Genomic DNA, 18407 nt, shown 5'->3' with positions numbered 1-18407 from the left:
GGCATTTCAGAAATGATCTTGGACAAATCACTAATGGATCCCGATCCTAGCTGCCCATGTCAATCAGCTTGTTGGTGTATTTCTGGGGAGAAAATGAAATGAGACTTTGGATACTATTTTTCAAGCTAGGATCACTCTGAATAGATCAAAATGTTGTGACAGATGACAAATGAGCTTTCCTCCCAAATATTCCTGGTTGCACAGACTTTACTATTTGAATGACTTGGAACAAAGGTGAAATGATATGCACTAATGTACATTTTTAATAGAAAGGAATTCTTGGTTTTTCAGTTCCTTTAATACCAAAAAAATATATTTTATAAAATGCATTAGCTTTTTGGAAGGAGATGTGGATGGAGAGAGTTACTCCTATTATTGGTAAAAGAAATGTGCACTTTCAGTATTTCTGAATTATAACATTTATTATATGTACCATGGGTAAAAATGTGTGTACACCTAAAAGTCTGTATGAATTCTGCCCTTTCCTTTTGAAATTCCCTTGGAATGTGAAGTGTCAGATTCTGGCACAGAGCTTCCATAGATGGGATAATAAAACATGTATTTGTATTTTCTGTGAAAAGTATATAATTTGATGTATTATATGTCAAAAATAGGATGAACACATTAGTGTTTGTGTAGTGATGCCTAAGAACAGTGACAAGAACAACAGAATGCTGGGCTCTGTGGCACAGAAGATACATAACCTATAAATCTTCCCTTATTTCACTCATCCCCTTAAGGCCAATCTTCCTCGGATATGACTTTTCTTTGGCAAACAAGACTGGTATCTTATTATTGATTTTTTAAAAGAAGATATCCATTGTATGGATGCACTTCTAAGGCTGTTTTTAATGCTATCTTTCAAAATTTTGTTTCCTGTCCTAGGTTACATTTAGAGGTCAATGGATGGGCCCTCAAGTACCAGTATCTTGTGCCGTTGTTTTGTTCTAAATGATTTCTAGTGGGCACTTTTTTTTTTTTTTTGCTGTTTGCTTTATACTTCATAGATGAAGAAAGTCAAATAAGAAGAAATGTTGTACTTCCTGGCCCCATACTCTAACTCCAGTGGCAGAAAATTAACATTAAGAGATGCTTGGTTTCCCTCATCTATGGAAGGAAACTTTTAATATTCACATGGTTGAATTTTAGGTACTTATTAGTAGGAGGTAGGAAATGCTGCTGATGAATGGCATCTTAATCCCCTTGATATACACACCTGGCTTACTAACAGACTTGGGGGAAGGAGTAGAACCATAGAAAGGACGTGGAAGCCCTGGCATTTCACATATCTTCCTGTCTTCTTTACTCTGACTCATGCTCCCAGTATCATTCCAGGTTTCAGAGGTGATATGCCAAAAGCAGTACGGAAGGTGAATAACAATTTTTTTTCATTTGGATAATCACTTGTTATAAATTAAATTTATATTTGAAAAGTTCACCCCCACAGTCCACCAAAAATAAACTGAACTGTGAGAAATGTTATACACAGTATCAGATGCAGTATCTTAACCGCAAATAACAATTTGATTCAGAGACCGTTTTTTTTTTCTTAAATGATCAGAACTATTTTTTACTTACATTTTAAGACACCTACACCCACCACCCTCATATTCTCTTTCTAAGCTCTTTCTAAGATTATTATGACTAAGGTGGTACTCTTTATACCAAAACTTACGTAATTTGCATCAAAACCCATCGAAATAGCTCTGCAGGGCAAGTTTTGTCCCGAAAATCTGGTAACTGATACACATGGTGTTATTACCACAGACTTGTGTGCAAGGCTGTAACTGTTTAATAGTTTGATTAAAAATATAACTAGCCCACAAAATATTCACGTACAGATAACGCATTGGACACGAAGTATGATTGTTCCGCTGATAATCATACCCTGAGTTTGTGAGTCCTACTTTATTATTAGAACTGACTTTCCTTAGACTTAGCTTAATCGTCAGTATGTTGGTGAGGACGTATTTGTATTGTGGATTTACAGTCCTGAAAGCTTTCTAATTGACATGTTGTTAGGACTCTACTTCCTTATTTTATCACCAGGCAATAAGCAGTTAGGGGAGCTGCAGGACAGGTACCCCTGCTATCTCCTCTCTTTTTAGGATTCATAAAATGTTATTGACTTTGGGACATCCTCTGTGGCTGCCAGTGAAGGTCTGCTAGGTCCTACTTAAGACGAGGGCCTGCCATGAGGGTGCTGCTCACTTGTCTTCTTTTTCTTAGTAAAAGAGGCAGCTGGGGCGCCTAGGTGGCTCAGTGGGTTAAAGCCTCTGCCTTCCGGCGTGGGTGGGTCGTGATCCCAGGACTCTGGGATCAAGCCCCACATTGGGATCTCTGCTCGGTGGGGAGCCTGCTTCCTCCCGTCTCTCTGCCTGCTTCTCTGCCTACTTGTGATCTCTGTCTGTCAAATAAATAAATAAAATCTTAAAAAAAAAAAAAAAAAAGAGGCAGCTGATTTATGTTCACTGCTTTTAAACATCATATGGCCACTAGGGAGAACGCAAACTCATCAGTCATTTTGATTTCTGGAGGAGTCTATTTTTCTCCCTTCCTCAACGCCTCATTCTGATGTTAAAACCTTGTGGATAATTTCTTAGTCCTAAACTCTTTGTGAAACTCTTAGGGGAGTTTGTTTTTTCTTAGCGAACAACATGAATGAACTGATTACTATCTAAGCGTCTTTGTGGGGCCAAGCTGGCTGTCACAGACAGCTTGATGGCATCTGTGGGCACAGATGTCTCCGGTGGGCACAGAAGATTGACTATGCCTGCGGAGTAGTAAGGACGAGATTGCCAGAGTTGTGCAGCCCGGCTCCCGCATGGGATGCCCTGCTGTGTGGTAACATGCTGGCTTACTCTAGGTGATGTGGATGGGAGGAAAGCCTATGCAGGGACCTTCACCATTGTACACATTGCTCTTTAACAGCTTCTTAAATTCACTGAGAAATGAACATTATAAATAACCATATAGGTTCTGAAGAATTATAAATCTATGTATGAAATTGGTTAAAGTCTGTTTACATTCAAAGTAGGAAAAGGAACAATTAAAACATTAAATTATTAATTCATCCTGATTTTCACTGTGAAAATAATAATTTTTAATTATTAAATAAAGCTCTATGATTTGATTAGGTGTATCAGGCAAAGAAAGCATTTTGAGTCTGGAGACCTGCTTGTGAAAAACAAAGTATGGAAACTCAAACATACTCATGAAACTTCTTTTCATATTTATCAGTCTTGACTACTGGTAGCCCATAATGAAGACTATGTTAAAATAAGATAAGCTGATTGGCTTAGAGTACAATGGAAATGTCACCGTATAGTTCATGACACTGCCATTTTATTCTGCTAAAATATTCATTGCTGCTTGATCTTTAATTGTAATGACAATATGGATATGAGAAAAGGAATAACTTCGAAAGAAACAGATGATGGGCTGGTAAACAATGGAGACTTTTATTCTGAAAACAGAGAACTTAACAATCTATCAACGAATGTCAATGAGCTGACTAGGTCCTTTCTGAAAAATATGGCTAATTGTAAGGGTAAGCAGTTCATCCCAATATTAGTCACAGTACAGACTGCAACCTTAACATACACAGATATATAGAAGGTATACCACAGATAAGCCGGATTCTCTTTGATGACAAACAAACTTCATTTGGAAGCTCTCCAAGCCACATTTATAGAAACAAGGAAGAAACACTGCAGAAATGAAGGCAAATATGAATGGATGATAGTGTGCTTTCAGTTTCTTTGTAAAATAAATAACACCTGGTAAGAACAGCTCTGGACCAAAGACATTCTGTCCAATGAAATGCAGTATGTTTAGTAGTATTAAAAATGAGTGGGTGGCTATCATTTTACTTGTTATTTATGACTAATCGTGATTGCTATTACCGTGACATGATGGGTCTGGTTTTATGTTCCAGCGGACTGGCCGATTTCTCACTTTAGAACAGAATTTTCCTATTTATGGTTCTTTCTAATTTGTGATAACCTGTGTGGCTATGGCACAGAAGAACTTGTATTCTAATTAAACTGTAGGAACCTAGAGAATGCTGGAAAATATTTTAACGTGGATAAAACTTAATGATGCAATGCAGTAATAGTTCTTCTCCTACTCTAACATCAGAATCATCTGGTGGGCTTGTTAACATATAGATTGCTAGTTTCTCATTCAGTAGGTCTGGGGTGGGGTCCAGAAATTTGCATGCCTGACAAGTTCCCAGGTGATGCTGATAACAGCAGGTCAGGAATGACATTAAGAACCATTGAGTGTGTGTGTGTGTCATATACGTACATACATACACATAAATATAAATATATATATATATGCCTATTAGACATATACATATATGGGCACATATATATACAGATCTGGATCTATACATATGGTATATATATCCCATTCAATAAATGACACTAAAATGGAAGTGAAGGTCACCTTTTTTTTCTTGAAGGTCATCTTTTTAAAAGAACAGCCGACTTTCAATAACTTATGCTAACAGAGTTGTTTTTAGGCATAAGGTAGGATTTGCCTCAATTTTAAGAAAAAGTTATACTTGTGGCAAATTCTGTGTTTCCACTAGAATTTACAAAGTGTGAAAAATCATGTTAAATAAATATATGATTTTAAAGTCCTTACTTCCTAAATAACCGTAACTGTTATTTAGCTATTAACTGTAGCTGTTAATGTTTTCTTTCAAAGAGCAAATGTCAAAATGGCCTTGCTGAAGTGATGTGACACCTGTTGGTTGTCTGGGATCAAACTGATGATCAAACTGATCATCTCTTACGTGTGAGATGGGGCGTGCTTCCAAAGGAAGTCAGGCAGTGACTGTGTGACTTTCGTGTCAGGATATGACTCTCCTTATGCTGTGGGTAAATAACATTCAAAAGCCTTCATAGATATATGATCCTAATAAATATGAAGGAAATGTATTAGGAGAAAGTATTTCTATAATCAAGAAAATTAATACCAAATTCCTGTGGACCTACTATAATCAGGTAAATGTGTCTGAGGCTTTCTGTACATTATCTTAAAATGTGATTACTGGACCAAATATATTTCATTAGGGAAGAAAAGAACGATTAGCATTGACTTAATAATCTAACTGAAAATGTAAGTGAAGAGTAGCCTGTCATTGCCGAGAGTGATGTTTTTAAAGTACTTATATCCACCCAGTTACATCAAACACCATTTTTTTTTTTTTTTTGTATGTCAATATCTAGCCATTACCCTTCATAGCTTGGTGGGCAATTCACATCCAAACACATTTTGTTTACCTTCACAATCTTGATGAGCGTCTTCAGTTGGTAAATATGAAGCTGAAGGTCTAATCTATCAGCCAACCAGACACAAATGACTTTCATGGAACTGCTGTACCATTGCTGGAAAGAAGGATGGGGGCACAGGGGAGGAGAACAAAACAGAAAAACAGCCTCTGCAGTATTCATGTAACAGATTCGGTAATGAGGGGGTAATGACACACTCTGGAATGACCACAGATCAGCACTTGAAGTCAATAATGCTATAATTTCCTGTTAACAGAATTGTATGTTTTGCTAGAAAATCTGCTACGTTGACCTGGGCTGTTCTCTACATGAATTAACATGAGTCTTTCAGCCGGAACATATTCATGGGAAACCGTGTTCCCGCACTTGTAGCCTAGTGGCCTGCTTTGTAATCTGTAGGTAACAAAGGGCACTAAATACACGTTACGGGTTGAATGGGCTCCCGAACAGCAGGACGAAGCAGGTGAATTATTTTCGGAGGGAAATTTCTTATTAGCCTGTATATTACGTAAAAATCAAAGAGTGGATGCGTTATGCCATGACACACGCAGTCAGTACCCAGAAATAACAGGCTAGAGAAGCGACGGAAAGCCCTGCCACGGCTTAGGAGCCAGGGATCTGCAATCACACCCCTACCTACTAGTGGTTGCGGAGTATTTGCCAAGATGTTTTAAAACCACCTAAAATAAAGATTTCGGATCTTAGGAAGGCACTTTATCAGGATGGAATTGCTGTCTATCAGAAACGAAAAGAAGAGGTTGGTTGACTAAATCGTGAAAGAACTGGTTTCATTTTGCTAGTGTTTTTGGAGGGTTCCTATTTTTTCTTCTTTATTCCCACTCTTGTGAGGGGAAAATCAAAATTCTTCTCTCATGTAATTTCCTGCTCCTAGGTAATGTCTAGGAGTATAGTAAAAGAAGACATTTTTTTTTGTTTTTGTTTTTGTTTTTTAAAAAGGGCTATCTACCATTAGTGGTAGCATTTTAAGAGATTCGCCACTCCATGCTAGAGCTAGGTTGGGGTGATACTGTAAAAATAATAATGCTCCTCATTCAGATAACCTTGAGAAATAGCAAAGTCCATTCAGCTCGTAGGAAATGACAAGAGTTTTTGGAAAGAGAAGGGATTTTGAGTCCCTTTTGTATACAGAAATATAGTGACGCTAGAGGTCATGAACATGGGATGCGTGTCTGTTTAGGTATACAAATACAGGAAAAAAAAATCTTAAAAAATATTTTTCTTCCATAATTAAATAGTAAATTCAATCGTTAAGAGAAATCTTATTTGCTACGAATAAGTATGAAATTTATCTGGACTTGTATCTAACATTGTTCTGATAAAATTTAGTATAAGAAATGGTATTTTAAGCCTAAATGAAACATGAATCAGTGTCACATTTCATAAGACTTATTTCTATTAATTTGTTAGTACACTGAACATACATACATAAAATGAGATAAGCTAATTAAAAGGAATAACTGATTTGCTCAACATTATGATAGCACACGGATGAATGAAAATTCCAGGCTTTTAAAATGTGAGATAGGCTATGATTGTTTAAAAAATGTTATTCATGTACCTAATTTTGCTCTTTCCTAAAGGTTGTTTTCTTAATTTTCTAGACATTATAAATTATCAGAAACAAGTTTTATAAAAATAAGATATACCCTTAAATTCTTAAAAAAAAAAAATCGCTAATGAAGTCATGACACAGTAATTGCCAATGGTATTTCAATCCTATACTTCCCTATTTCAAATTATGTATAGTCTCAACCTCTTGAGTTCTATTTTAATATAGGTAAACACTCGGGTATTGGTGATAGCAAATATGAGATATTAAGTTAAGACTCTCACCCTATACCAGTCTCCAGATAATTTGAAAGCTAAAATGCAGTCATCATGGTTATGACTCTTAAATTATAACCCTTCTGTAAGAGATAATTTTTTTTTGTTGGGGAGCAAAATATGATATATGAAGTCTAGCATACCTTACTAGTTAATCTGTCTGTTAGAATATAAAGTTACTATATCTATGGTAAGTTGTATGAATTTGAGGGAAATGAAAACACTTTCTGAGAATTTCTCCATAGGCACCTTTATGTTTTTTAGAAAATCTTTACACAATTTAAAGTTAACTCCTTTTCCCATTACACATGATACTTCTGATTAAGTGATAATCAAAAGGACATCTAATGTAACATAGAAATTTATTATTAACAGCATGTCTTCAACACAATGCCAAAATTGTAATTTTAGAGAAAAATCAACTGGGGATAAAATGATCGTAAGTTAACTATAAAAACAGAGAAGAAAAGAGAACCATTGTGAAGTAAAAACTTCAGCTACTTTACCATCATCTTAGTTTGAAAGGCAACCAATTACTCGATAAGGAAAGTTCTATAAGAAAAATTATTCTTTTCAGGTAAAAATGCATATTTCTTGGTTTCCAAGGCAAAGCATTTTGAGGATTTTCAGCTAAATCAGGTAATTAAAGGAAAGCAGCACTTTAGTTCAGAGTTTATGTTGTTACTAACAACAGCACAAAACCCACTAGGACTGTTTCTTTCTTGTATATGGTGAAAGAGACACACAAACACAGCCACACACACTCCATGCAAACAAATAAGCAAACAAACAAAACCACCGAAAAGAAATCTCCAGCACTTTCCTATTTCTGGTGCTGGAATTGATATGTTCCTCTGTTGGATGCTGGCATATGGTAGGTTCCATTTTTTTTTTTTTTTTTCATCTTAACTCAAAACTCACAGGTAGATCCGCTTCATTTTCACCCACCCAAGCAAAAGCAACCTCCCCAACACAAAGGAGAGGAAAAAAAAAAAAAAAAAAGAAAAAAAAGAAACATTCAAAAGGGCAAATGTGCAGGATAGTCTGAATGTTAGCAAATGTCCTTTCATTTCGGGAAAAGTGAACTTTATAAAACAATCTGGTTGACCATTCACTTTTTCCCTTCGGGGGAATGACAAGGAAGGGGCACTGCAGATTGCACTGAAGTCATGGGTATGGCATTACCGCTTCATTCTTTGCTTTGGTCTACTTAGGAAGAAAGCAGTAAGTGTATATTCTACACTCCCCCCACCTCCACATCAATCCATGACAGCAGCCTACCACTTTAACAAAAAATATATATATTTTTTTCTTCTTTTTGTGGTTCATTCAACTCCTGTAAGGGCATGCATTACTCACTTCATTTTCTTGAGATATTTCTTTTAAAGCAAAAATAAAAGAAAAGGAAAGGCTAGGGTTGACTCTGTAAGACCCCTGTATTTATTCACACTTATTGTGCATGACTGTAGACTGGTAAATCATATTAGCAGCCCGTCTCCCCATCAAGCTGCTACTTGCTTTCCAGCCCTGGGAAGGTTCAACAAATCAACAGGAGCACGGAAAACAGAACATCAGTCTAATCTAGTGTTTAAGGTGAAGTTTTCAAACCCAATCTAAGAAGATCTTTAGAGCAAGCAACAAGCTGAAGGGCTCAGAAGGTGGTATTGACAATGAAAGAGTGTTGAAATATTGAGAAGCGTAGCACTTGTGCATTTTTAATAACAAGAGGGTCAACAAGGACACAGCTCCCTCAGTGCCAGGAGTTGCCACTGACTATGGAAATTGCCACACCAGGGCTATAAACGCTCGCAGTTCATCAGCTTTCTTAAACAGTTCATCAGCTTTCTTAAACACCCTGAACCCCCTCAGTGGACCTTTAGTCTTGAATTAACAAACCAAAGCAATGAAAGAGGGTGCAGTCTGAATGGCTGGCATTGATCCCCGACTGTGTGAGCACTGCTACAGGCCCTGAAAAACTCTCTCCATTGTCAATAGAAATTGACAAACCTCCTCTCCTAAATAGTGCAGCTGAGCCGGGCGGGATCCACGCAGCTGTAAAGGGCTCTGCTCTTGGGGCCAGGGAGCACTAACAATGGACCAAGCATGAGCTCTTTGTCAGTCCCAGACTCGGCAATTTTCTAACAAGGATTAAAGTTGTTTCTCCGCGGTGCCGGTGAAAAGAGATTTAGCAACATACCGTGCTTTCTTCGTGCAAGTTAAAGAGAAGTAGTTAAGGAATTTCATTATTCCGTTGACTAGGGGAAATATAAAACAAATATATTAAATACGCACAACTCCCTTTTCTGCCTAATTTATGATGTTTTTGAGGATGATTCAATTAAATAAAAGACTCGCTGCCTGGAAACAAGCGCTTCCCATTTATTTTGGAAATTTTGTTTTTAAAAAGTCCAGCTGCTGGCCACCTGGAATGAGGTCTCAATACGTACTAATGCACAATGCCTTTAGACCCTCTGTGGCTGATATTCCTAAATCTGAATCACGAGACCACATAGGGTTTATATATCACGGCTGCTTCAAGCAAATGATTTCTGTCAGAATGTGGCTTCTGATGATGATGGCAAGGCAGAAATAGCTGCTTTGCTAGGAACAAATCTGTGATAAATTTTCTGCTTAACTGTTTAGCTTTTTATTGATTATGAATTGGTACAACTAGTTGATATATTTTCATTCTTCTCCAGCTATGCTTAACTCAATAGGTGAACAACAGAAAAAAAAAACCAAACCAAAAAACACAAAAAAACAGAAAACAATCCAACACTTTTTTTAGTGCACTAAGATCTGGAATGGCTCAATTTCCATAGTCTATTTCTTCATTTATTTCAAGGGAAGCTGTCTGTTTTAGAAGTGTTGAAGAACCAAGTTGAAGTGAAATGCCATCTGGAAAAGGTCATCTTGGGAAACTACCTTTCAGATGCTAGGTTGAATCGTATTAAAGAACAAATAACATTTTCAAATGCTGAAGGTTGACTTGATAAAAGCATTCTTTAAGATCATTTTGTAGCTTTGGAGAGTGACAAAATATTTAGAAACATTAATGCCCTACAGTTTCACCAGTATATTAGAAAGTAAATGCAAATGTTTCATTGTACATTGTGTGTTCCTTTTGTCGGCAGCATGTCTATTCCACATAGCTAAACTTGTGGCCAGTCACTTCCCATTTCCAAACACTAAAATGCAAATTTTATATTAATGGTAAATTTGAAACAGTAACACCAACATCACTACCCCCCCACCCCCGGCCCTTCATGAGGTATCTCAGAAATGATGTTATGTGTTTCCATAAAACAGACTCCCGAAACACAAGCATCTATAAAGTTTTAAGTGTGCTTTTTTTGTGGGCTTGGAATAGGAGTAAGGGCTACATTTCAGGAAAACTGAAACCAGTGTATTATGGTGAGAATTATGGGAAGTGTTCAACCCAACCTATACCTATCAACATTCCCAGCTAGACCCAGAGCCTGGTTCATGCCGGAAGGAGAGACCTGCCTCTGAACATGGCAGCTGAGGGCTGACTGTCCACACCCCGGAGAAGGACATCAACATCGAAGCTGAGAGGGCAGAATGGCCAACACCTTTTATGTGGCTAGTTGACTGACTGAGCCTGTCAAAGCTTCTTCTCTCAGTTTTCTCTTCTGTCAGATGAAGGACAAATGAGGTGAATCTAACTTTTAAATAAGATTTTGATGTTCTCCAGAAATCCTATGATATTAGGTTTAATTATCAGAATAAATGAAACGATTGGAACCGATACAGCCTGTGATTGTTATAAGAATGAACTGCAGGGAAAAGCCAAACTATCACACCTTTTCCCTTTTTCATGGTGTTTAAATACAGCTTTATTGGGAAAAAAAAAAAAAGCTAGAGTTCCAGAACTTTCTATCACCTGTTATTTTGTCTGTTTTAAACTTATTCATTTTGGCCTTTTTAAAAAAAGATACTTATTTATTTATTTATTTGTCAGAGAGAGAGAGAGAGAGACAGAGCATAAGCAGGGGGAGTGGCAGGCAGAGGGAGAAGGAGAAGCAGGTTCCTTACTGAGCAGGGAGCCTGACATGGGACTTGATCCCAGAACCCTGGCGTTCATGGCCTGAGCCAAAGGCAGATGCTTAACTGACGGAGCCACCCAGGTGCCCTCATTTTGGCTTTTTAATGAAGAACAAACACATTGTAAAAATGAAACAATCACATGTCATGAGGAATAAATGAGATTCCTAATGAACTGTAAGGTGCAGTTTTCATGTAATTATTTTTATGGATTCCGATTACAAAGGCATCTGATATACTTGCTAAGTCTTCCCTGAGAAATTTAAGTTCATCAGTTAAAATTTCATTTAATTCTTAAAACAACTAGGGGTGCTGGGTGGCTCAGTTGGTTAAGTGTCTGCCTTTGGCTCAGGTTGTGATCCCGGGGTTCCGGGATTGACCCCTGAGTGGTGCTCCCCACTTAGTGGGGAGCCTGCTCTCTGCCTCTCCCCCTGCTTGTGCTCTGTCTTGCTCTCAAATAAATACATAAATAAAATTTAAAAATAAAATTATTCTCACAACAGACTTCATGAGATAGCTATTATTCCCATGTTGCATATGTGGAAACTGAGCTTATATGGGTGGAAAACTGAGTTTAGATAAAGCATGTTAGTCAGGTTTATACACTAAGTATAAGTGGGATTTATATTTTATATCTTATTTATAAGACATAATTTTATATCTTATATCCATACTTTAGAGTCTGTACTTATGACTGCTAGGTTTATTCCATTTCCTTCTAGAAACCAGTCTGTTCTGTCAATAAAATCAAGATTCTTTAAGGGTAGTTCCCTACTTCCAGCAGACAACAAGAAATCTGTATTCACTATTCTTGGGGGTTCCTGATAGTCTTGAAACACAGGACTGTGAAGTAAACAGGAAATTGCTTATTGTTTCAAAGAAGTCTATCACATTTGCTAGCAAGTTAAAACAATCTACATTTCCAAAGACCAAAGATATTTGTAAACCTAATAATATGTAATGCAAATAAATTCTTTCAAGAATCATACTCTGTTAGGATAACCAGCCAAATGGCCCTTGCATTATACCATCCCCACGTATCTCATTCTTAAGATTTTTTTCAAAAAATCTTGAGCCCAGCGTGGGGCTCAAACACATGACCCTAGGATCAAGAGTCTAACGTGTTCCTGAGCCAGCCAGGTGCCCCTGATTCTTAAGATGCTTCAAAGTGCTATACACTTTAATGCTTAGGAATACTGGGAAGGGCTCTTTTTTTTCAACTGTAACAAAACAATGCAAGGTGGGAAAGAATCCTCGGTTCATTCATAAGGGGGCTCGATCTATATATACTACTTTCATCATTTTTTTTTTTTTTTAAACATCGAACCGAAGAGCATTTGATTCATGTTTTTCTTTTTCCATGTTCAATAACCTCATACTCAGGGTGGTTTTCATTTTCTACCTCTATCAGGAAGTCTGCAAAGGAGAGTTTATGAGTGCTTTGATGTCTGTTAAGAAAATGTAGAAAGTGCTAATAACACAGGAAGATTGACATACAGTAGGATAGTAGGTACCTAGTATGTTTGTTGAATGCTGAAAAAGCTTTCCTATTCTTGAAGTTCAATACTTCTGCTCCCACACTTTCTCTTTTAAACAAAAATGTAGGGGTGCCTGGCCAGCTCAGTCAGTAGAACAGCTGACTTTCTTGATCTCAGAGTCATGAGTTTGAGCCCTACATTGGGAGTAGAGATTACTTTTAAAATCCTGGGAGACAAACCATAAGAGACTCTTAATCTCACAAAACAAACTGAGGTTTGGGAGGGGTGGGAGTGGTAGGGAGATGGTATTTGGGTATGGACATTGGGGATGGTATATGCTATGGTGAGTGCTGGGAAGTGTGTAAGCCTGACGATTCATAGACCTGTACCCCTGGGGCTAATAATACATTATACATTAATGAAAATAATAATTTTAAAAAGTTCAGTAAAAAGCAAAAACAACAACAACAAAAAAAACTGACAAAAAAATGTATAAATACCAAGCTATTTCTAGGTGAGTTAGATCCTGTTCAGTTACAAAACAGAGTAAGTTACAGAACAGGATAAATTCCGTAATCTGGGAGTTGTAGAAGCTCTTTCCTGCTACTATTTCATTCATCCAAAATTCCTGTCATTCCAAAATATCCTGATAATAATATTATTAAGCTAGCCTATCTTTACCTCCACTACACAAAGTCATTAAAGTTTATACTGTTCTGGGGGCACCTGAGTAGCTCAGTCAGTTGAGTGTCTGACTCTCAGTTTCTGCTCAGATCATGACCTCAGGGTCCCAGGATCTGGGGCTCTGTGCTCAGCAGGGAGTCTGCCTCCTCCCTCTCCCTCTGCCCGTCCCCATTCTTCCCCTCACTGATGAGCATGCTCTCTCCCCCAAATAAATAAATCTTTAAAATCAAACAAAATCAATACTGCCCTTTATTATTCATGATTATCAAGCAGGTAAGTGCCTCTGTCGTTTTATTCTGGGACTCCTCAGCTGGTGTTAAAAAGATTATAAGTGAGGCACCAGGGTGGCTCAGTGGGTTAAAGCCTCTGCCTTCAGCTCAGGTCATGATCCCAGGGTCCTGGGATGGAGCCCTGAGTCAAGTCGGGCTCTCTGCTCGGCGGGGAGCCTGCCTCCCCCTCTCTCTCTGCCTGCCTCTCTGCCTACTTGTGATTTCTGTCTGTCAAATAAATAAATAAAATCTTTAAAAAAGATTATAAGTGAAAATTTCAGATAATCAGTTGTTCTCCCTCTCTACTGCTTCGTGACAAATGATGGGATGTGGGCTGGCTTGACTAATTTTTTGACTAAAATGACTAATCCCAGTTATTGGTTTGGCCAAACTCGGCGGTCAGTCCAGTTACCACTGTTGTGGAGAGCGGTCTGGGGCCCATCGCCACTGCATGGTTCACGTGGGCACTATGACCTTTTCATCATGTTGAATGACTCATGTTAAACACTATATATAGGGCGCCTGGGTGGCTCAGTGGGTTAAGCCTCTGCCTTCAGCTCAGGTCATGATCTCAAGGACCTGGGATCGAGTCCCGCATCGGGCTCTCTGCTCAGCGGGGAGCCTGCTTCCTCCTCTCTCTCTCTCTGCCTGCCTCTCTGCCTACTTGTGATCTCTGTCTGTCAAATAAATAAATAAAATCTTTAAAAAAAACCCCACTATATATAAAATTTTGGTCAATATTGCATCTAAATTCATACATAGGATCTGAATAAAAATAAATCAGACTCCTGGCATGGTTATTGAATGGCACAGTTTGAGAGAAAATCTAGGCCTGAGAATTAACTAATAGCAGGTCTTCCTGTTTCAGTTTCCTTATAAAAATGGAGAACAATCATTCCCAAATTACTTTTTGAGAGTGCCGGAAGGACTGGACTAACTAGCTACCGTTCTGTCTCCACCTCATGGGCCATGCCCATAGGATCCATTCTCCATAAGCTGACTGATCTGCTCCTCTGCTCAATGTTGGGTTTCTCTAAATCTAGGATTTCTGGGCATGTCAGTCTCTCCGCCTAGACTTTTATCCTGAGGTATGTTTCCTGGCCAGATCTATGTCCACCTTTGAGATTCATTTCAACCACTATTTCTGCTAGGAAGCCACTACTATCTCTTATTAGGCAGAATCAGATGCTCCCATATTTTCTGCACCTCGAACTCTGTAAGGCATCTATGAAAATATTGCATGGTGTGCTGGTATGGCTGCAAAGGACGGGAAGCATCCAAGGATTATTTTTATTGCTATCTCTAGCCCTTAGCAGATTGGCACATATCATGCATTGCCTATTTGCTTTTGAATATTTGGAGACAGTGGGGCGCCTGGGTGGCCCAGTGGGTTAAAGTCTCTGCCTTCGGCTCAGGTCATGATCCCAGGGTGCTGGGATTGAGCCCCGCATCGGGCTCTCTGTTCAGCATGGAGCCGATTTCCTCCTCTCTCTGCCTGCCTCTCTGCCTACTTGTGATCTCTGTCTGTCAAATAAATAAATAAAAATCTTTAAAAAAAAATTTGGAGACAGAAAGTACTGCATGTATGATGACGACAGCGCATTTTTTTTTTTTTTTAAACATAGAGAGGAAAGAAGAGTATAAGAGCCAGGTTGTTGACTTGATTCACATGTTTCAGTAATAGAAAAAGTAGTTGAATAGATGTGAAAGTTGTAGAAATCACCAAAAGATAAACAATGGCATCGGGCTAAAGAAATTGAACATGGGACCTAAACAGAGCTTTAAATGTGGCAGTCTGATTTCATTTTAAGGGATGAATTGAATAAAGGAGAATGTGCCCCCAGGCTAGGTCATACATCAGTATCCACATACACAGTCTTACACATAAAGACATAATACTACGTACTCAGATGTTGATGTGCTCAGCTCTGAGCAGGGAGCTGGCTCTCCAGCATATGCTTAGGGGCACTGGTCCCCACTCCTGGAGGTTATCTAAGGCTGTGGGGGGACATCTGGAATAGGGCTGGCAGTGCTACCTGTGAATTTTCACCACCAAGGGACATGTCCTGCATGACTTCTATACTTGTTGGCTTTATGAGCTTTTTTTTTTTTTTTTAAAGATTTTATTTATTTATTTGACAGAGAGAAATCACAAGTAGATGGAGAGGCAGGCAGAGAAAGAGAGAGAGGGAAGCAGGCTCCCTGCTGAGCAGAGAGCCCGATGCGGGACTCGATCCCAGGACCCCGAGATCATGACCCGAGCCGAAGGCAGCGGCTTAACCCACTGAGCCACCCAGGCGCCCAAGCTTTTTTTTTTTTTTTAAATGCAGAAAAATATCACCGTTATGGCATTGTTGACTTCAGTAAAAGGGCACAAGAGAACTCTCCTGGGATTTGAAATAAGCCTGGCTTTGAGCAAGGAACCCATGAAGGGTAGAAAGGGAGAGCGTATCTTTCCCTTTACATTACCTTGTAGTCATGGAGCTAGGTACAAACCTTGCATTGGCCCTAACTTTTGGCAAGTTTTCAGTCTTCCATCTGAAACAGACAAATAAATGAATTTTATGATCACTGTTACCCCTTTTGAAAGGGAATTAGATTTTACTTCTCCATAATACACCCATTTGAAAGAAAATATGTTCATATCTATTCCACAGATGAAAATGTAAAGCATTTTAATGAGAAATTCACTTTTTCGGTAGTCCCATTTGATCATAAGATTGTAAGTTCCCTTAAATCAGGGACTTGGTATATCTTCTTTGATGTTGCCACATAGTGTGTGGCCTCTATGGAATAAATATTGGCTGGATGAACAAATGGTTAATAAGGGGAGTTTCAATTTCCTATTTTATTTTATTATTATTTTTTAAAGATTTTATTTATTTATTTGATAGAGAGATCACAAGTAGGCAGAGAGACAGACGGGGGTGGGGTGGGAGGAAGCAGGCTCCCCACTGAGCAGAGGGCCTGATGCGGGACTCGATCCCAGGATCCTGGGATCATGACCTGAGCTGAAGGCAGAGGCTTAACCCACTGAGCCACCCAGGCACCCTCAATTTCCTATTTTAATTAGAATCCATTGTCCTCGTGACAGAGATACCCAACTCTGTGGGACAAAACAATACCAAACCTTTTTACCCCAACATTCCCCACCAGGCTTTACGCATAGTAATTGAACAGTGAATTGGAGATTTCCTTATGCATCTAAAACATCAACTGGGGGCGCCTGGGTGGCTCAGTGGGTCAAGCTTCTGCCTTCAGCTCGGGTCATGATCCCAGGGTCCTGGGATCAAGCCGCACATTGGCTTTCTGCCCAGTGGGGAGCCTGCTTCCCCCCTCTCTCTGCCTACTTATGATCTCTGTCTGTCAAATAAATAAATAAGATCTTTTTAAAAAAATGTTTAAAAAAAAATCAACGGAATGGACATTCTCCAACAATAAACAAATACATTATTTGCGTATAGTGCAGGCAGTTAACTGAGGGGAACGTCAACACGTTGACACAAAAAAATGTGGGGAGTATATGGAACCACATTTATGAGCATCTGTAGAGCCAAAGTATGGGAATGTTATTTATCAGAATGCACAGAAGGAACATGGCCTGAAAGAATCTTGTCCAGCCGCATTCAAACACCGCATCTGATTCCTGAGTCAAAACCCTAAGCCATGACAGAGAACGCTTAGAGAAGTTTCAAAGGACAGCCACAAAGATGATTAAAGGGCTAGGAAAGGGGCCTATGAAGAGAAGTGAAACAAATAGGGATTATTTATCCCAGAGTGGACAAGTATGACAAGCGCCTTAATAACAGTCTTCATATACAGGAAGGATTACTCCCTAGAGGATGCTGGCTACCTGTTTTTTTTCGCCACTGAGAGGAAAAGAAGAAATGGGTTTAAAAAATAGCATGAAGAATTCAGGGGAGGTGGGGTTAGAACTCTATTTCAAATGAAATATTTTGCCCAGATTAATACAGGAAAATTTAGATGGACTCTTACCTAGTGCTGGGTCATCATCAGGAAATTAAGGGCCTCTCTAGGTGTTTATAAGTACCTTTGAACACTTCTCTTTATAGAGTTTCCTTTCAATCCACTCAATAAACACACCCAATCATGGTTTTACCACAATAGCCACTTCCTTAAACAGTTTTTTTTCCAGCTGGACTTAGTCTAACAGTGGCGTTCTCGCTGCCATATCATTGGTGAACATAGACAGGGATGCAGGGGAAGACTGACAGAGGAGGACTTGAAAAAGCCACCACAGGAAATGGCTTCAGGTTATGTGTCATATGCTGATGAAGTTAGGTCCAAAGGGAAGGTGAGTAGCAGCTCCCAGTTCTATGAAAACTTGGCACTGGTCAACAGACCGAGATGCTGGTCTCTGGGGAAGCCCAGGTATTTTCATGAATGAGTTACTAGTGGCCAGTTGCTGTACAAGCATGTGGAGTTGCTGTGGAAAAACCAGGCTCTGTGTGGGGAAGTCAGATCTTCCAGAAGATCTTCAATGTGGAAGTAGCGTGAAATCAATACTAATGAACTTCGAAAATGCTCAATGTGTTGTCCTCATTTTAACTATCTTTTATAAAATCAGTCAAGAGAATATTCTACGTTCTTCAGTGACTATAAAGTCATTGATATTGGCGTGGGTGAATGAATGCCAATGTACATTTACACATTTGCTGTGGAGGAAAACTGCTCGATGGAAATGAACGTTTTGTCATCTTCCATTCCTCAAAGACAATTTTACCACTGCTAAGGGATTTTAG

The 18407-nt window shown here is 38.8% G+C and overlaps 1 protein-coding gene across 19 annotated transcripts in view; it reads right to left on the bottom strand.

Annotated features, from left to right (window-relative positions):
- CADPS2 (calcium dependent secretion activator 2) overlaps positions 1–18407 on the bottom strand; it is a 535725-nt gene that overhangs the window by 1081 nt on the left and 516237 nt on the right. For all 19 annotated transcript variants that reach the window (XM_032305737.1, XM_032305741.1, XM_032305748.1 and 16 more), the window contains one exon: positions 5295–5399. In XM_032305737.1, coding sequence (XP_032161628.1) covers positions 5295–5399 — 105 coding nt within the window. The remainder of the gene's footprint in view (positions 1–5294; positions 5400–18407) is intronic.

Source organism: Mustela erminea, chromosome 11 (assembly GCF_009829155.1).
Source record: "Mustela erminea isolate mMusErm1 chromosome 11, mMusErm1.Pri, whole genome shotgun sequence".
Taxonomy (NCBI): domain Eukaryota; kingdom Metazoa; phylum Chordata; class Mammalia; order Carnivora; family Mustelidae; genus Mustela; species Mustela erminea.
This window is presented reverse-complemented; position numbering and strand designations above follow the sequence as displayed.